The sequence below is a fragment of the Rutilus rutilus genome, assembly GCF_951802725.1.
Source record: "Rutilus rutilus genome assembly, chromosome: 8".
Lineage (NCBI taxonomy): Eukaryota > Metazoa > Chordata > Actinopteri > Cypriniformes > Leuciscidae > Rutilus > Rutilus rutilus.
This window is the reverse complement of record NC_140222.1, coordinates 36306010-36330025: the sequence shown is the minus strand read 5'-3', so window position 1 is coordinate 36330025 and position 24016 is coordinate 36306010. Positions and strand designations below refer to the sequence as shown.

The window sequence follows — 24016 nt, the reverse complement described above, 5'->3', positions numbered from 1 at the left end:
ACCGAAGTTGCCTATCCCTGGACCATGGCAAGCAGACTTTGGATAAAAAAGGAGAACTAAAACGAGAATCGATATCAGCACGGTGTTTTCGAGATGCCTAGAGCTCCCATAGACAGTATATAAACGAGAGCTCCACATCTGAGACTTCGACCGCTTCTATGTACTTTATTAAACAGGTGAGCACATTTACATAAAACGAATCTATGTTATATAGTTCAACAATGATAAAATGTTAGAATATGATCTGTATGTTATTCTAATGTTGATCTAGCTTACTGCTAGTCTCATACAGACAAACTAACACATAGAATAACATTAATTTCAACACATTCAAATGCAGTTTAGTGTGCTAGTGTAATGTTAGACCAAGTGAAACAGCGCTGCGTTACCTCACAAGTTTAATTTGTCTAATAAACTGACCTGTAAGTTGTAATTCTACACTTGCGTGTAGTTCGGTAGAATGAAATGTCCATATTCCTTTTATATCCGCGGGACTCGCGTCGCGTGTGGAGCTGATAGCTGTCTCTTAGCAATCCCGAACTGCTTCATATCACAGTCATGATAAAAACATTGATGTATTCACTCATCCATAAACATTATTAGATCGGTCGGCTTGACGTTGACGACAAGATCCATAATTCTTAGCAAATGTTGCTTCATCAAACTACGCCTTTGTTATTGTAAGAGGTTAGCGACCCCTAGTGGTGAAAAAAATTACATATTGTATGTTTAAGTGTGTGATTAACTGGCACACACAAGGAAACTAGGGGGCCGTTTACATGACACCATTTTCAACTTAAAACGGAAAACTTTTTATGTGTTTTGGCCGTTCATTTGCATGACAAATGATTACCATTATCGGCTTCGTGTAACGGTGTCATCTACAAAAACCTGAATTTGTGAAAGCGTTGATGTCATGCGCATGTGTCTTACGTGTTCAGTCTGCCATCATCTGAAGTGGCATCGCCATCTACTGGCCTGGCATGAATAATACAGCTTTTTTAGTCATTTTCGTGAATCCTTGTGAACGGGATAATTTTTATAATGTTTTCGTCTGTACAAAAAAAAAAAAAAAAAAAAACCTTTTTTTTGTAAATGTAAGTCAACCTGTAAGTGTACCCTAAGTCAACACACACATGCAGTGAACAGAAACAATAAAACCAAACCAAAACCGAATGTACAGTACATGTCATAGACTATAAACAGTCCTCAAAGTTTACACTGGCACCTCTCTGCCTGTTTCAAATCAGTTGTGTAATAATCTCCTTCATTTTTTCAGTTCTAAAATTGACAATGTCCATAACCTAATTCATGCTACACCTGTTTCCTCTTCAACACTCTGCTTGCCTAGTTTCTCTGGCACATCTTTTACTGTTTTTTTCTCAAATTGAGTCAGAGTTACTAGGAAGGTTTCACATATGAAAGCCACCACTTGCTCGCTTGATCCCTTCCCTATACAAGCTTATTCAAATCTTGTTTTAACTCTGTGTCCGGCTGTTCTCAGCATCATTAACGGCTCTCTACACACTGATGTTGTACGAGCAGCATTGAAAACTGCTGCTGTAACACCAGTTCCAAAAAAGATTGATTGATTGATCATATTTATTTGTTGATCAAAAATGATCAATTTAAATAATTATCGCCCCTTATCAAACCTTCCCTTTCTGGCAAAAACACTAGAACGAGTTGTGGTTTTGCAGCTCATAATCTTACTGTTAATAATCTTTTCGAGCCCCTTCAGTCTGGTTTTCGTAACTCCATAGCACAGAGACAGCTTTGGTCAAGGTCACCAATGATCTGTTAATAGCTTCAGATTCTGGTTCTCTCTCCATCTTTATCCTCCTTGATCTTAGCGGTGCTTTTGCTACTGTCAATCACAACCTCTCACTTAACCGACTCGAAACTGTCTTCAGTGTTTCTGAGACTGTTTTCGATCTTATCTCTCTGATCGCCGGCAGTTTGTTTTTATGTGGTTTCAGGTCTGAGATTGGCTCTATCACTACTGGTGTCCCTCAGGGTTCAACTTTAGGCTCCTTTGCTTTTTAGCATGTATATGTTTCCTCGTGGATTGCTCTTAAGATCACTTAGGCTTAATTATTACTATTATATTTGATTCAAGTTTGTCTTTTGACCCACATGTGCAATATACTGTAAATAATTCCTTTTTTTCATCTCAGAAATATTGCTAGATCTATGCTATTTTTTCCTGTGACTGAAAGGCTTATCAATACTTTAGTTTTTTCCCACACTGACATCTGCAATGCACTTCTTGCTGGGGTTCATAAAACCACACTCAACAAATTGCAATGCATGCAAAATTCTGCTGCTAGGATCTTGACTGGAGTCAGGAGAAATGAACACATCACTCCAATACTGAATTGGCTCCCGGTCATTGTTCAGAATTTAAAATCCTTCTGCTCACATGTTAGGCACTGCATGGTCTTGCCCCTCAGTATCTGTCTGCGCTCCTAACTATATAAATTCCTATGCATCATTTGTGCTCCTCTCAAGCTGGTTAGGTTAACTTTTTCTTCTTTTACGCTTTGTATTTCTATCTTTGTATTTTTATTTATTTTTCTCTTTGTATTTTATATTGTGTAAAGTGCCTTGAGAAGCTGCTTTTAAGGTGCAATATAAAATGAAGTTTAATATTGTTATTACAGTTACACATGAGATTCATACTTATAGCAAGGCAATTATAAACATTATCTACGTGAATGAACGTGTAGAATAAAAGACTGCACTTGTGGTCAGTCTACACTTGACTTCAACTTCCTCTTGATGTGGGTAAGATGAAGCTCTTAGTCTGAGGTGAAGCTCATCTCCAAAGAGGTGTGAAACAAACAAGACTGCATCAGGAAGCGCTCGGCCAGTCGTTTAAACAAAATGAGGATTATGCAACTTCCACTCTGTGAGTGTTACAAATTATAAATATCTTTTTATATACTTTGTAATCATGTCACTGTGTATTTATGATGTTTTAACAGCCTAATAATTTCAATGTTTTTATATGTGTATGATTGTTTATTTCCTGCAGATTTACTTATATGGTGTCAAGCTGCAGAGACTTTAACAACACAGTTTGCAGATTTGGGTCAAAATGTGACTATAAACTGTGAACTTGGTTTAGAAGATGTGACATGGCTGTTGCTGAATCTACCAGATCCTCCGGTTGTGATAGTACGCTCCTTCTCAAACCCACCAACACCGTTTTACTTCAACAAAATTTTCAAACAGAAATATTCTGTGCAATCAAATAGTCTGATCATAAATAACATCACTATGGATGAGTTAGGTGTTTATTACTGCATGAACTCAGACAGACCTGTAAATTTCAGCGGCGGCACCAGACTGCACATCACTGGTGAGTGATCTTTCAATTATTGCTTCATACTTGTTATCCATTGCATACTTTTTTTTAGACACTTAAGATTCTCAATAGTTGCTCTAAACAGCTTTTTATTTACAGCCCCAACTCAATTAACCGAGTTAACTGGGTGTCAGAATCACACCGAGGTGAAGTGCGTTCAGCAGAATCACACCGCAGTGAAGGACATTCAGCAGAATCAGACGCCATGGAGGACATTTACTATCATCTCTGCTCTGCTGAATGCTGTTCTGGTCATTGTGGTTATTGGTGAGTTTGTTTTCCTAAACTTAAGTTACAACAGTGTGACTCCATAAAAATACATATATAATAAGCCTCTACAGTGGATTGGTTAAAGGGGATGTCTAATGCTATTTCATGCATGCATTTTGACTTATTTACACTGTTAAAGAGTTGGATTCTCACGCTAAACATGGCCAAAGTTTCAAAAGACGAGTTGGACATATGACGAGAATTTCTTTGCCAAATAATACACTCCTTTATGGCTCATATATATGGGCCTTTCCAAATACCCACACTTGTGGTCTTTGCACTTGACCACTTGTCTACTTCCATGACATATTTCCTGTATTTGGCCCAAGTGTTCAAGTGGGCTTGAAGACGGCAAGTGTGTGTAGAACTTTTGATTACCTGATGGGACACACTTATAGCATTGCAAAAATGCAAGTGTTTACAGAGCTTTATTTTGATTTTCAATACTTTGCATTTTAAAATAAACTTCTACATGTCTGTTTAGTAGTCACTATAAACAGAAGGCACAATTTAAAATTGTGGTACTTCTAATTAAAGGGGTGGTTCGGGATTTTTGACATCGGACCTCATTTTTAAGTCAGCCTGGTTGTTATTCATCAGTGGAGACATTTTTTTTTTTTAATTATCCAGTCCTTATATTTGGATAGTTAGCCGATGCTAGGCTAGCGCGAGTCAAGGGTGCAGGGATTTGTATTATTTTGAAGTACCCCCGGACGCCGCCATTGGCTAACGGAACCCCACCTGCAGTTAGCATCCCATTGACTCCCATTCATTTTGGCGTCACTTTGACAGTGAATAACTTCACATCTGAGGCGTTTAAAGACTCCATTTGTCCATTATTTATTTCTAAAGAAACACGACAATGTATAAAATGCTCCATTACCTTGTAGCTTACGTTATGGCCCTGTAGAAGCAGTTTTTGTAAAAGTAGGCTAACGATTGCGTCACAGCCACGTGACTCTCTGTCGCACAGTAGAGAGATTACCGTATGGACAGGAGGAGAAGCTCGCGGGCAATCGGGAGGACGTCGAGGCAAAATGACAAAGTAATTAATCAGAACACCTACAAAAAGTTTCTCCTGCTCCAAGATCATGGACAGCTCCTACTCACACTCTCCGTCTCTGCGAGTTTCGGAAGGTAATGATTCAGATTGATCTTGGCACAGCTACTAGAAGACAGACGGTTTGCTCACGTCACATCTACATCGTCAAGCTCAGTTTGAGTCTGCGCAGTACGCTCGACCCCCAGGAAGTAAGATTTTCTAATTGGCTTCACTTTGGCTCCGTTGAATCCAATGGGGTCGCTGTGTCCATTTCTTTTACTGTCTATGGCGCGAGTCAATGGTATATGTTAGCCAGCCATTAAAAACCGTTTTACCCACTCCACAGTGCACCAAACGCAAATCAATTATAACACGACTAGACTATCGATGTATATGTCCGTTGAGAGAATAATGTTAGAAATCAAACTTACCTTTCATCACATTGCATTAGTTATAATTTGTTCCCTGTAATCATAAGCCTTGTCTACAGCAGCAGCGGAGTGATATTGATTACCTAGGCAACCGAGTGAGCCAGTACACACATGACGCAAGTGTATTTACCTGCCGCTGGCACACTAACCGGAGCAAAGTAAAATTCCGCAGCTGCTGAGAAACTAGTTCCTTTGGGATCATTGAGATGAAAGGTAAGATTGATTTCTAACCTTATTCTCTCAACGGACATTTGCATCGATAGTCTAGTGTTATAATTGATTTGCGTTTGGTGCACTGTGGAGTGGGTAAAACGGTTTTTAATGGCTGGCTAACATATACCATTGACTCGCGCTAGCCTAGCATCGGCTAACTATCGAAATATAAGGACTGGATAATTTAAAAAAAAAAAATGTCTCCACTGATGAATAACAACCAGGCTGACTTAAAAATGAGGTCCGATGTCAAAAATCCCGAACCACCCCTTTAAGTGATAAAAAGCAGTTGCAAATGTTTTAAAAAAATACACACACATACATATATATATATATATATATATATAGAGAGAGAGAGAGAGAGAGAGAGAGAGAGAGAGAGAGAGAGAGAGAGAGAGAGAGAGAGAGAGAGAGAGAGAAAGAGAGCGTACTTGTAATGATTCCAACCTGTGTTCTGTGTATTTTATGTTATTTCCTGTCTTGCTCCATGTTTTGTAGTCTTTTGTAGTTTTTCTTGTTGATTAGTTCCTGATTGTTCCCAGTTGTGTCTTGTTTGCTAATCTCCCCTTGAGTGTATATGTAGTATATACAGTACCCAAGTGTTTCAGTCTTGGTTTGTTGGTTGTTGTCTTGGCACGTTGTGTGAAGCTGTTGCGTTTCATGTTTCATGTTTCATGTTTCATGTTTCATGTTTCATGTTTCATGTTTCATGTTTCACGTTTCACGTTTCATGTTTCAACCCTCTAGTTGGATTATCTTTGTTTTAATTTTCAATAAATACTGCTGCAACTGGATTCACACCTCTCTTCATCCCTGCTTATAATGTAACAGTACTAATCTTTGCAATTACATTTTAACAATTTGTTTTACTACGAAATTACATGTAATATTGCATGAATTAAACGTACAGTGGAATGTTTTCCTTGCAATTTCGGGGCATGCGATTTTCCAAACCTAATGCATGATGGGATAGCCTACGCTTAGCCTCGGATGGTGTTTCCTTGTCCAAATACCCAAACTTGCGGTCTTGGCCACTTGAGAGCACACGCGTGCACGTGACAGGAAGGAAGTGCGCTAAGCGTATCCTATCATGCACTATGTTCAGGAACTCATGTGCCCTGAAAATCGCTAGATATCGAGGAAAACATTCCACTGTAATTTAAAATAATTAGATACATCTAATTTGGTAGTAAAAACATAAAGTGTTGCACATTTTATTGGTGCGAAGATGAGTATGGTATGTGTGTCTATTTTGTTCAACATTTGCAACTGTTTTTATCACTTAATAAGAAGCACCACAATTTACATAGCGACTACTGAACAGACATGTAGAAGTTCATTTTAAAATGCAAAGTATTGAAAATATAATAAATAAAAGCTTTGTAAACAACTGCATTTTTTGCAAGACTACAAGTGTTTCCTATCGAGTAATCAAAAGTTCTACACACACTTGCAGTCTTTACGCCTACTTGAACACTTTGGCCAAACAGAGGAATTGCGTCATGCAACAAGTGGTCAAGTGCAAAGACCACAAGTGTGTGTATTTGGACAAGGCATGTGCGTTTAGTGTGCGTTCAAGGCACTGTGCTTTGGCATTTTTTAGACATGGGACAGTCGGTGACAAATGTTTTATAAACAAGGCCCAGTTCGACGCTGGATTTGCAGATCCTTTGAAACTGAAAGATGGTCATGAGTCGGAACCACATAAGGCTGCATCAAATGTCTGTGTTTTGTTGCCAATCAGTGCGCAAGTGCATATAATGTAAACAACATGAACATATAGTGGATCAAAAGTTATCCAGTTATGATGCGATGATGTATTGTGTGTGACTCTTTAGCTCCGCCCCCTTTAGGAGATCGGCTGTTTTTGGAAAGAAGCGCTACAGCTGTATCTGTATTTTATAAATCTGATAAAACTAAAGACTCTTCAGAGATATGAAGGATGCAATACTACTCTATAGGTACTCAAGATTAACATGAGATTGGCGGAAACTGTGTGTGTTACTGTATGTCCCCTTTAAGTTCTAATTTGTTGAGATTGTGTCACATATTTTGTTACTAAACTGAATTCACCGTTAGGGCTGTTAAAGGTGTTTGCTGTTGGAAATAAAATACCTGGAGGACGATTACAAGAAGTTCAACCTCGAGAATCACACCAACCACTGGTAAATTACATGTGACATCTCTCATTTCCAAAAAACAAGAAAACAAAAAACTTGGTACTTATAGATTCATTTTCTCTATTACACTTTAAAATGAAGAGTTGATGGTTCCATGAAGAACCTTTAACATCCATGCAATATTTTCATCATAGAAAATGTTCTTTAGGGTTGAAAAGTGTCTTAGGGGAACTCTTCTATGGAATCACTGCAAATCCCCACTTTTTGGTACCTTTATTTTCAAGAGTGTACAAGACAACTGCAATGCGTTTTCTTTTTTTTTACAATTTTTAATACTATTTTCCTCATTGCTCTTTCAGTATGCTGACGTGAACTTCTCAAAGGTGCGTAAAACGTTCAGGCCCAGTCAAGTCGACTGCACGTATGCTGCTGTAAAACTGCCACAATCCTAAGTGTTACACACTATCCAGTTTCAAGAGTCATCAATAAAAAGAAATTCAGAGGGATAGATTTATTACTGTATTACTGCGTCAGTATAATGTATTACTAAATTGTCATTGTTTTTGCAAAGTTTTTTTAGCAACATTACTCATGTTTATGTGATTTTGCTTAAATATGGCTATATTTTATTTCACTGCCCACTTCCCTTTCACTTCTGATGCATGATTTTGTCATATAATTTAAAAACTAGTTTAAACAGGGTTTTTTTTTTCTGATGTAATGACCTTTGTTTTGTAAGTGTAGCCTGACATTATAGGAAGTTCTTTGACTGCATGGAAAGCACACCTTAGACGTGTGAAGAAATTGTAATGAGAGCTGCAGATGTTGTGAAGAGAGCTGCTTATGTGTTGTACTGAGAATGGTATGCAAGTATATTTGGAATTCATGTTTATTAAAAGTTCAATATAAAGATAAAATGGCGATAAAGCATTGAAAGTAGGGGTGCACCGAAACCACTTTTTTCAGAACATACTGATACTTTAATTTTTAGTACTTGCCTATACCAAGTACCTGTTTTTTGTTTTTCATTTTGACTGGGTGTGATAGTCTCGGCTGGTCCCTGGAGCGTACGATCACAAAGGTGTGACTATAACATTCAGTGCATCACATGATCAACTGCTAAATTCAAATGTGGTTTTGGGCTTTGTCTGTTCAGTGTTCTTTTTTGTGGTTTCAAGCCAATGTTAGTATAGAGATTCTATTTATCTTTGGGCCTTTCTTTGTTCTTACTGTGCTCTAGCCAGAACCGATTAGGTGGCCCTTGGCAGTACATGGTCATTCACACCTTGGTTTCAGGAATGGAGAGCTGAGCTGAACAATGGGCAAATGGTGATGAAATCAGTCTGTGATCAGTGGGAAGTGGATGTCCTCATTTTTGCTATTCACCTCTGACAATCCTGATCAAAATGGTCACTTGTGTTGGCACTGATAGCCTTGTGGGCAGTGCACTGACATATAGCGCTGTTGCGCTTCGGGCGACACGAGTTCAAATCCCGGTTCGTGGACTTTTCCTGATCCTGTCCCCTGTCTCTCTTCCACCTCGCTTCCTGTCCACTCTGTACTATCACAATAAAAAATAAATCTTTTAATAAAAAAATGATCACTTGTTTGTGGTATTCCTTTGTTATAGGGTCTTATCACACCCTTTTGACTTTTCATCAAAGTGGGACAAAGGGACTCCTGTTGTGACGTGAGGCCATCTGGGCCATCTTGTCTGCTGTTCACATACAACACATTTATAGTTTGTAAAATACACACTGTCTATGGGAGCGCAATAACAATCTTTGTTGTTGTGTTGTCATACAGTGCTATTGTGACAAGCATGATGCATCACCATGGAAATAATAAGGGGATCTGTCCTAAAATAACAGTCGCCCTAACTCACGCTGGGGGGATCATCTGCAATATTTTAAACTTGCGTGTGAAAGGGTTAAAAATATTGGGCAGAGAAACCAAAAGAATATGAATCAATTTTGTTGGCTCAGCAAATATACATTTTCTTCAGTTATTTTCATGCCAAATAATGCCTGTTAAAATGTATTGTAGGAGCTACTGTTAAAGCAGGGCTCAGTAGTTTCGCGATTTCTTCGCTGTATTCTCGCTTTTTGCTCGCAGGTTTCTCTCTAGAGCTCCCCCCGCAGCTTCGGTATAGATATTTGACAACACTGTTGTAAAAACTCGTTAGCGATTCTCAGACACCAGAGGCTAGTAGATCAACGACATCAAAGCAGATGGGACATTCTTTAAAACATGTTCTTCATTCGGGTTCGAACAGCGTGAGGGAGCGCAATAATGACAGCATTTTAGCAGATTTCTTTTGGCCGTAAAGCAATTGTTTACATCGCGAGACCTGATATCACGCGATACTTCCTGCCGTGGCGGCTGGCGGCCCGCCGTCTCAAAGTTGCAAGTGCGAATTTTCCGCTCACGGGCACCAGGGGGGTGCGAAACGACCACCATTCAACCCGAAATAAGTAATATAACCATTCCAATGACTCCGAAGCTGTTCAGTTAAAGGCAGGGTAGGTAGAAATGGTCTAAAAATTTTATTTTTCAAATTTGTTTAAACTTTATGTACATATCAATACATAATTAAAATGTAAGTACTCTGAAAAAGAAAGTATCAAAATCGAGTGTCTGTAGACCTCTCACGACTGTTTTAAAGACATCTCATTATTTCCATTCACTCCACCCCCTCATTTCTGTGCTTCTTCCAAAGCCACGTCCCCAAAACACATGAACGCGCGACTCCGACCGCTGAGCTAGAGGACGCATTATTTACCTGAGACAAGCGGAGGGGAAGGGGCATTTTTTTGCCTGGTTTGCCTTCACTAACTGCATATGCCGGTACTGTAAATTTAGATTGCTCTTTCTCTGCCATTGTTTTGGTATTCCTAGGTTCAGTGCCTTCTTCTTCTTCTTCGATAGATTTTATTGGCAGCTTGCAAACATAGTGCATTACCGCCATCTACTGGACGGAGGTGTGATCAGGTTCCGTGCCTCTCGCACTCCTCAAATCAAACGGTCGCGCGCAAGTGGGTAGGTGCTGTGTGGCAAAAGGGTGGTTGCCATGGTTGCGAGAGAGTGACAGTCGCCTAAGCCAATCCTTTGATTCGTCCCGAATCGAAATAATGAGCTGTGTTTAATACAGATTAAACGGTCTAGAGTCACTTGATTTTTATACTCTTTTTTTCAGAGTTCTTACATTTTAATTATGTATTGATATATATAGAAAGTTTTAACAAATTTGGATCTTTAATTTTTAATAAATCCTACCTACCCTGCCTTTAAGGTAAAAAAGTTACTTAGTTCACCTTGAATTTCACTGGTTCTATTATTGCTCTACATATAATTTCAAAGCAGCTTTACAGAAAATGCATGTGTCAACATTACAATTTAGAGTGATTTGTTATCAGAGGTGACTGTGTCAAGTTATGTATTTCAGAAATATACATATACAAATCACTCAGTTAGCTAACAGTGTATTAAGTTCAGGCAGTAACAATGAGCTCACTGAAGTAATGAATATACATTGTTAACAAATGATTAGGATATATAGAAAAATTAAGCATTGGCGCATGTTGATTCAGAGTTGGTGTATATAAATGTATTAAATAAATCTAGATCAATCATTATTAAAGTTACAAAAGTCATTCAGTCAAGAGCAGCGAGTGATTTTTCTCTGTCTTTTGTTGTTAGATTAACATTGAGAACAAAGACAGCAGTAGGTTTATCAGGCTGCTGTCACTTTAAAGGAGAACTCCGGTCAATTTTAACATTGAGCTCATTTTTTTGTACATTTGGAGTGCTGTCAGTACAGAGAACGACGACAAAAATCGGTGTTGCCTACACCGTGTTATCATCTTTTTAAAATTTGCACCCTGTTGACTTCAATGGGGCAAGTTTTAAACCTGCTTTTAGCCTCTTAACATCCTTTATGTGTCATTACAAGTGCACAGGTCATGTGAGTGATTCCTTCGGAGTGAACGCGGGTGAATCTGACTGCAGTAGATGTGAAAGATATGAATAAAAATGATGTTTATTCAGTCAGCGCACATACCTGTATTTACATCCTGTTTTCGGTCGAAGTCCATAGTAATCGATTGTCGAGTTCACGCGCATTGGTTTAGTACCTATGATCACGCGCGTGAACTCGACAATTGATTACTATGGACTTCGACCGAAAACAGGATGTAAATACAGGTATGTGCGCTGACTGAATAAACATCATTTTTATTCATATCTTTCACATCTACTGCAGTCAGATTGACCCGCGTTCACTCCGAAGGAATCACTCACATGACCTGTGCACTTGTAATGACACATCAAGGATGTTAAGAGGCTAAAAGCAGGTTTAAAACTTGCCCCATTGAAGTCAACAGGGTGCAAATTTTAAAAAGATGTTAACACGGTGTAGGCAACACCGATTTTTGTCGTTGTTCTCTGTACTGACAGCACTCCAAATGTACAAAAAAATGAGCTCAATGTTAAAATTGACCGGAGTTCTCCTTTAAGAGCTGCACGTATCCAACACACTGTTACATGCGCGTTTTCTTTCTCAACTGTTCACGTTCACTTAAAGGATTAGTTCACTTCAGAAGTAAAATTTTCTGATAATTCCACGTCATCCAAGATGTTCATGTCTTTCTTTCACGTTCATGAAAAGAAATTAAGGTTTTTGAGGAAAACATTTCAGGATTTTTCACCATATAGTGGACTTCAACAGGGACCAACGGGTTGAAGGTCCAAATTGCAGCTTCAATGGAAATCGTGTTGAGCCCTTTGAAGCTACATTGAAACTGCAATTTGGACCTTCAACCCATTAGACCCAAGGGTACCACACGAGTCCTGAAAAGTGAAGCCAAAGCGTCTTGAACGCCCCCCAGTGGTTGGTCCCAGTATAGGTCATAAACCCCACTCTCTCCCCTTTGTAGTCTAATCTAATGGACGCGATGGAAACTAAACAATCAAATTACACTTCAAATAAATTGTTTCTGAAGATGTTTTATGTCATTTTAGGTCGTTTTTTTTCACCCTGATGTAAGTTTAAGTGTTCGTTTTTTATAAATAAGTCTTACTTAATTATTTGATGCTATAAAAACGGGAATGTGACGTCATGGCTGACAGCTGTGATTGACAGCTTCTCTAAAGGAAGTAGTCACTGAGGCACCAACTGACTTTTTGGGGGATTTTTTTTATTGGAGCTTCAACTTTAATTTCTACATGTCGGTAACTGTTTATTTCACACCGACATAATGAGTTGTTCTGCAGTAACGGTTTCTGCAAGAGTGATGGCGGGACCTTGATATTGCGGCTTTATTTCCGGCTCACTACTGCGCAAACTTTCTAAGTCCCAAATCTGCGCAAGATGTCATCGCCATATTTTTTTTCAGTCTATGGTTGAACCACATTGAAATCCACTATGTGGAGAAAAATCCTGGGATGTTTTCTTTAAAAAACTTCATTTCTTTTTGACTTAAAGGTAGGTTTTTTCTAAAAAACTTTTTCCCAAATTTGTTTAAACTGTCTTTATATACAAATACATAATTAAAATGTAAGTACTCTGGAAAAGAGAGTATAAAAATCGAGTGTCTGTAGTCCTCTCAGGGCTGCAATTAACACAGCTACTTATTTCCATTCGGAACGAATGACATGATTGGCTGGGCGACTGTCACTCTCCCTCGCTACCATGGCTGCCACCCCTGCTGCTACAGGAGCTGCCCACATGCGCGCACCCGTTTGACTCGAGGAGAGGAAGAGGCACGGAAGCTAGGAAGAATCACAATTATGGCAGAGAAAGAGCAGTCAAAATTCCCAGTACCTGCATATACAGTCAGCGAAGGCAAACAAGGCAAAAAATGGAAGACAGTAGAAGAAGTGGCGCAAACAAAGCCTACTATGGTGAAGGCTTGGCTTATGAATATTTAAACTTTACCAGTATCGATATGCTAGCTTGATAGTGAGTACTAACAGCTATGTTAGTTGTTTATATTCATAATGATAAAGTTAGGTATTTTATTACATGTGATTCTGACATGAGAAAGAAAGACATTAACATCTTGGATGGCGTGGGGGTGAGTAAATTGTCAGGAAATTTTAATTCTGAAGTGAACTAATCCTTTTAAGACATAACCAACCGTTTCACAAGGATACTTGCCTACAGGCATTTTAACATAATGGTGTGTGAATTTGCCTGATCATGCGCAATAAGACATGAAAGAGAAGTCTGTTTAATGTGCTATTCGCGCGCTGTCCAAGACAGCTCTCTGGACGCGCTCTTCGGATGTTTGCGCACAGAAAACTTTTTTAAATGTAATTACTGTATCGCCTACCTGTAATAATATCAGCTGTTGCACAGCTGCTATATATTGTGTTAATTCGATACATTTACTTCATAGACAGCCTTCTCTGACATATCCATTCTGCTCTCTGTTTGTTCTGTTGTTGCTGGAGTACAAGTACAACCCAGCAAACACAGAACGTTGGCACAACGTAGCCAACCTTCTAACAACGTTTTAACAACATGGCCAAAAGGTTGCTATAACTACGTTGTGTGGTGAAGTAGTTACAGCGTTGTCACAATGTTGACATTAAACCATCGTTCAGGGCCATTGCTTAAGGTTGTGCCTAGGATGTCTTGACAACCACTGGACTACATAATGTACTCGTCACTGCCCTGAAGCGGGAAAATCAGCCTTTTAAATTCCAACCACCTGTTGTTGGGCTCATTGTGTTCTCATTCATCATCGAGCAAGGATACGTGAGTATTGCGTTTAGCCTACTTCAGCTATCAAACACAACCTACAGCTTTAATTTCTAATGTGATTAATGAAGCATCGCTCGCACTGTTTAGTTTTTCCGCTATTTAGTCTCATTCGTTTCTTTGCTCCTCTGGATTTGTGGATGTTTCCCCGGTGACACCTGCTTGGCTACTGTCTGCCATACAGACCCGGTTTTGTTCATTAAATGTTCTGATCTGCCTTTGCTTTTCATGTTTTATTTATTATACTTAAAATAAATGTGTATTCGTTTTTTTCTTTTTTTCTTTTTTTTCACAAATGTATGACTTTTGGAAGTGCAATTTGATTATATGCAATTTTAATAAAGTTGAATTAACGAAACCTTTTGTCATTTTTACTCTTTAAAGTGTAGGCTACACTTTCAGGTGTTGATAGCCCCATTAAATAATATAGATAAACAATAAACGATAAAAAGTATATAATTATCTAACAAAATACACCATATAAAAATATTGTCAGAACGTCGTCTCTCAGTTGCTGAATGTCGCGCAACAACGTTGCTACAGCCCTGTCACGTCTTACAATTCTACGTTGTTACAATGTTGCGAGCACGTAGACAGCGACGTTGCCATAGCAGAAATGCAACGTGCCAGAGACGTTGCCACAACGTAAATGTGTTTGCTGGGAAGTACACAAGCGCAGTATCGGACCTGATACCAAAGTAACTGGTATCGGTCCATCCCTTATTGAAAGATATAGTAACGAAGCTGTTCAATATATGACATATAGCCTACTGTACATCTATGATGTGCATCTAACAGTCACACACAAATGAATTAATAAAGGTGAAAGTGAAAAATGAGTTCAGATCTCGTCTGTGTGGTCGAGGTTTGTGTTTCCGCTCACAGGACGAGATGTGTGAATGATCACTATAGCAGATATTATTCATCTGGATCAGACAATGAAGATCATACAGCTGCAGATCTGTGAGTTTCTCACGTTTCATTTGATTGAGTCAGTTTTCTTTTGATTTTATATCTTAATAAATGTGTTTTTCTTTCTGTCATAGATCTGTTCATGTTGTATCAAGCCACAGAGAGTCTAACAAACATACCAGTAACTTTAGGATCTGATGTGATTATAACCTGTGATCTTGATATAAAGGAGATTTACTGGTACAAACTGAAATTACCGGATCCTCCAGAGTTGATCTTACGCTCTTATAATAGCACATATGAAAGAGCTAAATATGAAAACAGCAGCTTTAAACACAAAAACAGTTCTGTTAATCAAAAATAACACCATTGATGAATTAGGAGTTTATTGTGTGAAAAGTAACAATATCAGTAACAGCATCAAAATCTACATCAGCATTAGTTATGTTCATACTTTGATGTGCAATGTAATTTATAATGATCTGTTTTAGTAGGCCATGTCGCCAACTCTTACGAGTTTGTAGTGATGTATGTCTCGAGACCACTTTTACGTGGTCTCGGTCTTGTCACGGCCTTGACGCTCTTTGGTCTTGGTCTGGTCTTGGTCTCGGACCTCTCGGTCTTGTCTAGGTCTCGCTGTCTTAGACCGACATAGTGGTCGGGGGATTTAGCAATACAGTACTACAATATCCACGACGACACAACGTTCGATAATGCAACATTATTATCCGCAACGGAACGGATTGAAGCGCAGTGAAGACATTGCGGAGTGTGCGCGAGCCACACGAGAAAACACTTTATCCGCGCCACTGATCGCAGTGGCAACGAGCACTTTGATCACTTGATTTAAAAAACACATATCAGTGACATGATGGGTTTTAACTTCATTCAGGAGATTTTGGGTAACTGCACAACTGACAGATGACTTTGAGCGCCAATGGTGTGTCCGCGCCAACGGATCCTGCACTTAAGTCTATAATTTCGTTTTTAAAAATGTAAAAATTTGTTGTTGTTTTTTCCCTCCGGTCTCGACTTGGTCTTGGTCTTGACTTGGTCTATCTTGGACTTGGTCTTGGTCTTGTCTTGGTCTCGATACCCTCTGGTCTTGGTAGTGTCTTGGTCTCGGTTTAGGCGGTCTTGACTACAAGTCTACGAGTTTGTGTGAGACACGCTTTCAGGCTCTGTCTCATGCTCTCACGCTGCCTAAGTAAATCCCACGCCAAATTAAAAAAAGCCAACGTGCTGCACAGACCATTTGGCGTTTGACTTCAAGTTGCTCTCGGTGTACTTTGATGTCATGCGCCATTCAATATGTGCAGCGCCGCATGAAGTCAAACACACATATTGACAAGGGCTGTGTCCAAAATCGCCCCCTACACCCTTAAAAAGGGCACTATTTGAGGGGACGGCCATTTGTAGTGTTGTCCGAGTGCACTGACTGCACTCATTCAATCCCACATTGCACCTCAATAACGAGTTTACAACCTATGTACGCTTAACGGCTAGTGAATACCCATAATGCACTTAGAGTCACGCGTCGAATGGGTTCCCGCCTCTGGCCAGAAGATGGCGCAGGTATTCATTTATTTTAATTGATTATTGTGTAATTAACATTCATACATGCTATAGTTTCCATGACAGATTTCAAAACAAATAATGTAGGGAAAAGTGAATGAGGGTATATGGGCGATTTCGGACACAGCAAAGGTATAGGTTTTAATTAAACCAATTAAGACCTGCAGCCTCTTGATTGGACCAGTCTGTACCAATTACAGTTTCCCACACCGTGTATATAAGCTGCGACGTGCGACGATCACCGGAGATGTTTAGGTGGCAATGTGAAACTTAGTATTTGTGCACACAAAGCAGATTTACACGTCTAAGATAACTATTTTTAATTTGAGATGTTAATTATAATCTTTAATAATAATACCAGCTGACAGGGCTCCATGTATGTTTACAGCTTTAGTTTTTAGAGATTTTCTTAAATGAGAAAAATGTACATACTGTGCCTGATTTTTATCCAAACTAATTGATATTATTGAATCAAGATCGGAGTCGCAAGCTTATGGATTGAAATCGTGAAATTTGTGTCAAGCACTAATAAAAACAGTATGCTATCAGTTATTGTAGCATGTAAACATTGTAGCATGTTGTCAGTAAACTTAATGAAACTGTTTAGTTACCAAATGTTTTGACAATCACAATATACTTACTGTGATGCAAGGTTTTTGTGTTTTTTTGTTGTTGTTTTTTTGCCTTTTTTTTCCAGGTTTGATGAAGAGATTTGCAGACTCAACTAAAGCATGTAAAGAAAGTAACAGTGAAGACGTGAATGAGACACAGGTGAGAACAATCATTTAATACATAGAAACAGTAACTTACCGTCATCTCACACCTTCACTGCTGTTTTTAATCGCAAGCGTGGGTTAGTGCTTCAGATCATGTGAAAATAATCTATTATTACAACTATATGCTGTGCTAATAATAGTTTAACATTAATATCTTGTCTCTCTCATCTTGTCTCCTTCAGTTTGCTGAAACCGTCTTGCTGAAGCATCTCAGTGGAAGCAGGTTTTGTCAGACCGAGTGCAGCTTCTCTCTTCTACAGTCAACAACAGATGGAGGATTTACAGAACAATCAGACCATCTCAATGATTTATGAGCAACACTTCAGATCTAAATAAACATGTTATGAAATGTAATTTCATTTGTGCTTTAAAAACATGTTGGCTTGAACCAGTGTTGTTTTCGTCAACGATGACGATAACGAAATGATTTCGTTGACGCACCTTTTTTTTATGACGATAACGCGACGATGACTAGCTAAAAATGGCTCCAAGGTGACTAAAACATGACGAGACGTTTTCGAGTTTTCGTTGACGAGACGAGACGGAACGAAAATTATTACACGTCTGACGGTTGCCAACCTCTCCAATACGGAATCGTCCCGTATTTGACACAATAAAGTCTTGTTCCGTTCCGCATTTTTGAGAATCAATTCAGTGCAAATCCATGACAGACACATAGCTTCTAATATGTCAGACTATGAACGAAGACATTTGTAGGCTATGAGAAAAAAAAACGACGGTGCGGTAGATACTAATTTCTCCCCCTGTTTGTCTATGATCAGCGTAGCGTTTTTAACATCTTGGAACATCATCAGAGAATGCCCTTTTAATTGGTCGTTTCAGTCATTGTGAGTCACGTATCGTAGCAACGATGACGACAAGTGACAACAGCGGGAAATGTAAAAATGACCTCCGAGCAGCCGGCGAAAAAGAAAAGAGCACAGAAATGTAAAATTGAATGGGATTAAAATACCCGTGAATGCGTGAGGGACAATGAATACAAGGCCAATTGTACCATATGCCGTCGCGTTTTTTTTTTTTTTTCGTTTGTCACGGCGGAGTGTGTGATATTAAGCAGCACGCATCAGGAGATAATCTAATAATTGAATAAATTCGCACAGAAGGCTACAGAAAACTGTTGTGTTTATCTTTCTTCAAATGCAGTCTAAGCCGGTGAGTTTTGTAATGTTATATGTTGTATTTGTTTAAGTTAAAAATAAAACGTATTATAAACTAAACAAATCCATGGTTCATTGTTAGCAAAATGATCATGATAGCCTTTATATTTCACATCTATGTGGTTCAGTCTTGTATATTGATTAGGCCTACTTTGCTATTCTATAAATATATAGGCCTAATAAGTTGTATTATAATATGCTATATGAAATATATTTATCTAAATGTATCAATTAGTTTCCACAGTATTCACCAGAAGTAATCATTTCAGGGGTTATTTTTCACAAAAAAAAATTATGAATTGCAACACTTGCTACAACCTGTCAAACCTAAGCCCATTTCCAATACTTTTTAACCTAAATTAAATTTTTAAAGACTACTTTTTTTTTCTTTTTTTTTTTTTACTAAAATTGACTAAAACTTGACTAAAACTTTTTTGCGTTTTCGTCGACTAAAACTTGACTAAAACTATCAAGTTTATAAGTGACTAAAATGTGACTAAAACTAAAAAGCATTTTCGTCCAAAAGACTAAAACTAAGACTAAAACTAAAAGGGCTGCCAAAAACAACACTGGCTTGAACACATTACTTGCATTTGAGGTGAAGAAAACAGAGAACTGAAAAAAAAGTGGTTTTAGAAACTGCAGTCGAAGGTTAAACCTCCACTCTAGACAAAGGTGACAGACTCTGTTTATCACTGGTTGTGAACTAACCAAACCACTGGAACATGTTTCTGGTTTTGGTTTGTGCTTCAGTTGAGTTTAATCATGGTGTAGCCTGTAAACAAAAAGTCAAGTATGCAGTTATTTGATATTCCTCAAAAAAATGGGATCATCTTGTAGTACAATTGAAAATAGAGGTGGATTATTTATTTAATTTTTTTAATACTGAAAAATCATCTTCATAAAATTTAATGTAAGACAATAATTAATTTATAATAATAATAAATAATAATAATAGTTATAATAGGTTTTTTTTAAAGTATCATTATTTAAATCATCCATTACTATTAATATATTCCATCAGGCTTTAAAGGAAATCTCAACCATAACATGAATGATGCAATAATGTTACAATAGATAATGTAGAAATATGAGGTGTTAGAAACCATTCAAGAGTTTTATTTTACAAACTAACAATATGTGTATCATAACCAATGTTTAAGCTGCAAAGCACATGTAATACTGGATCCTGATGCCGGACACGTGTTGTTGTCTTGATTTAATCACTTCAATATAATATGATGAATTCTGGTTCCATACAAAGTCTTTTCAAGATCAAATACCCAAACTTAAGAAATGTTGAATAATTTGAAATACCCCCTGTTTTATAACAACAGATGTGAACAACCTAGAACAACTCTGAACTATCATGAATGACCAGCAGAGGGCAGCAGAGAATAAATAATACACACAATTGTACCGGTATATCAATGACGGGATTAATTCTGATCAGTGTTTGTTTTGAGGTAGTATTAACATTATATTTGAAAATTCATCTTGTAATAATAATAAAAATAAAATATTTATTTATTTATTTTTAAATGCTCCATTCAAGTTTCTATGGGTGCCGAACAGAAAGCAATATACCAAGTTTGGCCTCTAGATGGCGCCAAATGAAAAGTGATTCATTTGTATTCTGACCTCACGTCACCAAAACTGCAGCTGCATATCCCGCTAGACGAAATGGCACGTAGCCTATTTTCTGAAAAGTTCATTATTTCGTTTTGGAAAATGCATTGCTTCTTTATTAGTGTAGGCTATAACTTAAATCATAATTATGAAATCTTAGCATATTTAAAATGAAGTGCTAAACACTCAAATAGTAGCCTAGGCTACTGGAAATTATTATGGTTATAAAAATATTCATAAAACATTGTAGACTCTTAAGTTACAACCAATTTTCTGTTTCCTATTTACACACAAAAAAATGTGTGGGCTACAAAGATTTACATAACTAAAGAAGAAAATGAACAGAAACACGAGGCATTTCCTGTTTTTTTTTTGTTTGTTTTTTTTGACAATCTTGGTGTTTATTGTAAGTATTGCATTTAACTCACAGCTAGAATCAGAGTGCATGTTTACAAAGAATGGCCACAAGTTCATCGGGACCTCTGTCCTTCCAGGGTGGAAAAGCTTCGCCTTTAACAGACCCCATTTCCCAGAGTCCCTTGACAAAACACAGATGCTGTTTCAGGATCCGCTTAGCATTTCTCTTTTCCTCCGGAGCGACTGAGATCAGAGACGTGGGAGAGCTGATCCCAGACCAGCACCATTTCTCTTGGAAGTGTCGTTGAATACGGGGCCTGGATCAGTACGGTGGCCTCAAAACAACACGGTCCATTCTCTTAGGAAAATAAAATAAATTAAATAAAACAACGAAACGAAAAAAAAAAAAAAAAAAAAAAGCACTGGCATTTATCAGAATGGGCCCTGGCTTTAAATAGTGCAGATATATCATAAAACAATATAAATGAAAAGGAGAGACAATAAAAGAAAGAAAAAAAAGCAGTGTGTCCTCGGGTGGAGGACGACGATAAAGGTTCTCGTCTGTGGTTTGGCCTGGTGTTGATAAAGCACCGCTTTGAATTCGATTCCATCGAACGTGCGAACGTCACAGTGACGTTTCTCCGCACGACCGAAATAGTTCTAACACAAAGAATTTACATCCGACTAATACAGTGAGTCAACACTAAAACTCTCTTAACAGGGGTGAGTAGAACTACTCCACACATATTCAGCATCCAAAAGCATTTGGTTGATGCTGGATCGGGATACCTAGCAGATGTCCGCGCTGCTCCATTTCAGGCAGAATGATTACAAATTAGTCTTGGCTTTAATATGCACTAAAAAGCAGCTCTGCGTTTGAGGGTGAAAAATAAAAATAATATATCACAGATGGGGAGAGTTTACGGTTTTAGGACAGAACTAGTGAACAGAACTGGAAGGGGGAAATGATCATAGATCTGAGGGACAAAATAAGTTAACCTTTTTAACCTACGATTTCGGATCAAGGAAAGTAAATAAATAAGTCTGAATGCTTCTTTTCACACAAAATAAAGTGAAGAAAAAAAAAGAAAGAAAAAAAAGGTTTAACATACAGTACAGCGGGAAGCAAGAGCTTGAAGCGCTTCGTGTCGAGTTAGGGTGCTTTCACACTGGGGCGTTTGCTGCGGTCCGAGTCCCGGACAACCCGTAGCGTTGAACTGGTTTCACACTTGATTCACACATGAATCGTGTCTAGCTTTTAATTCGAATTCACTTTTTTGCACCATGCAATTTAAATGCAATTTTTTTTTTTTTTTTTTTTGCTAGACCTTCTTTAGTCTGGACTGAATTCAGAGTGCGGTAAGCAATTTTCTTGCTTGTTTATAATTATCCTTTGGGCTCTATGGGTATTTTTTACCCATTTTGGCGCGCAACATTTTCTTCTAGTTCACACTTGATTATCATTGATTCTAGCATTTGTGATCATGATACATCATCACAAACGTGCACGGCGCAGGATAGAAAACAGGATGCGAACAATACATTGTGTTTTTTTTATATTAATTTGGTACTATTAAGCGCACCAGAGTGAAGGACACTTGGGTTTACTGTAGGCTATGTGTGTCACATGAAGGCGGCTGGACTCTTTTGAGGAGACAGCAGATTGTGAGCCACTCATTTGCCGCTTAGATTGCACTAACTCTCGACTCGTATCCAAGGTAAACAATCACCACAGTAATCCCTTATGTTGAGCACCAGGTTACTTTGCTTTGAGCTGCTTTCACACTCGCCCGAATCGCGGCCCAGTTCCAGTGCAGCACCTCCTTCAGGTAGTCTTGGGTTCAGTACCCCGGTGCGTTCAGGAGTCCGAATGACAGCTTTCACATCACCAATTTTACACGAACCGTGTCCCGTTTTGAACTAAGCTGCCAGTGTGAAAGCACCCTTTGACGCACACGCGCCGCTCGCCCCACGTCCACAGCACACGATACTAGTAGTGGAATGCCTTTCAGCTTCAAAACAATAAATATTTAGCGCCACTCAGAGTTAGCATACCTTCTACAGAGGTCCACACTGCCTGCGCTCGCTCGTTCTTGTGTGTGATGTCCAATTTTAAGTACTTCGGCGTGTTGGTTTTCTTCTAGTCGTTTAGTTTTACAGAAAGTCGTATAATTCCTTGGGCAGCCACAGAATTGAAACTACTTGCGTTTCATCCAGCATAATGAACAAATAATACTGTCCATGCCACCACAAAAGACTCTCAGGAGGAAGATAATCAATCTTTGCAAAAATATAATTTAAAATGCACATAACACAAGACATACAGCAACAGAGGCAATTTCTACCCATGGGTAACTACCTTTTTTTTTTTCAACTCAGTTTTTATTTTAACTTTAATTTATTAAACTATCGTATTTATGTACAAAAAAAAAAAAAAAAACGAGCAAGTTGGCGTTGCTCTTTTGGACGGACACAAGCTTTGTGTCTCAAGAGTAGGAGTGCTAATGTGTTGATCCGACTACACGAGTTTATTGCTTATTTCTGCCAGGAGAGACATCTAGTTAAACACAGGGGTGGATATTTCTCTGACGTGGCGCCAGTTCTACGGAGGGCTCTATGCAGTCGAGTGCAAGATCGCTGGGTTTTAGCTGCAGCGTGGAAACTGGTTCCACCGTTTAAATGCACCAAAAATTTCCCACAGCCATGGGACAGTTGTTTGCCGCTGTCTTTGATGAATGCAGTAGATCTTTCTGCTTTATTGGTTTTGTCACGTAGCACCAATGACAGTCCTCGTCGCCGTAGAGCAGCGACGTTAGAACCATTAGACCGGGTGAAAAGGAAATCAACAGGTTCGGGACTTCTTGTGTTGATATGGAGTTTCGCTTTCTCGGGTGGTCCAATTTGGATGGGTTTCCCTAGTAACCAGTTCACAACCCATTCATGTAGGGAGAGTTGACAATCAGAGGTTTGAATTAAAAATGAACATCTATTTTTTTTTATACATCTTAGCTTTCCTTTCGGAAAAAGGGGATTTAGACACTGACAATTATCAGAAAAATATCTTATTTGGGGATAAAACCATCTAATAACCCAATTGAATCACAATCACAGATTGTTTCCATCTCATTCATATTCTCTCAGATACATTCACAAACTTAAAACAGTAAATCAGGCATTCTATAGGGCGGGTGGTGTTCTGGTCACCTGACTTAAAAGTCTCTGATTGGTTGAGGAGGGAAAGGGACTGGGAGAGTGTGTGTGTGAGAGTGTGTGTGTGTGTGTGTGTGAGTGTGTAAAGGGGAGCTGGTTTTATGAGCTGAAGGCCAGTTTGATGCTGCAGGAGGAGTAGCCCTCGTCGCTGGCAGTGCTCTGTAGACTGC

General features: G+C 38.6%; 2 protein-coding genes across 6 annotated transcripts in view; one reads left to right on the top strand and one right to left on the bottom strand.

Moving 5' to 3' along the window:
• The first annotated feature begins 2820 nt into the window (after window positions 1-2820).
• Window positions 2821-17769, top strand: LOC311296238 (uncharacterized protein). 2 transcript variants are annotated; one of them, XM_084417913.1, is made up of 7 exons: window positions 2821-2911; window positions 3038-3364; window positions 3470-3637; window positions 7406-7491; window positions 7806-7829; window positions 17394-17467; window positions 17655-17769. In XM_084417913.1, exons 1-6 carry the CDS (start codon window positions 2887-2889, stop codon window positions 17397-17399), a joined length of 636 nt encoding a protein of 211 aa, XP_084274039.1. In that variant the 5' UTR covers window positions 2821-2886; the 3' UTR covers window positions 17400-17467; window positions 17655-17769. The 2 variants fall into 2 exon arrangements, with proteins under 2 accessions (XP_084274039.1, XP_084274038.1); XM_084417912.1 differs by lacking the exons at window positions 17394-17467; window positions 17655-17769 and adding an exon at window positions 8687-9277.
• Window positions 17770-22910: 5141 nt separating this feature from the next.
• mxi1 (max interactor 1, dimerization protein) overlaps window positions 22911-24016 on the bottom strand; it is a 19609-nt gene continuing 18503 nt past the window's right edge. For all 4 annotated transcript variants that reach the window (XM_084416542.1, XM_084416541.1, XM_084416543.1 and 1 more), the window contains exon 6: window positions 22911-24016. This exon is cut by the window's right edge. In XM_084416542.1, coding sequence (XP_084272668.1) covers window positions 23946-24016 — 71 coding nt within the window. In that variant the 3' untranslated portion in view covers window positions 22911-23945.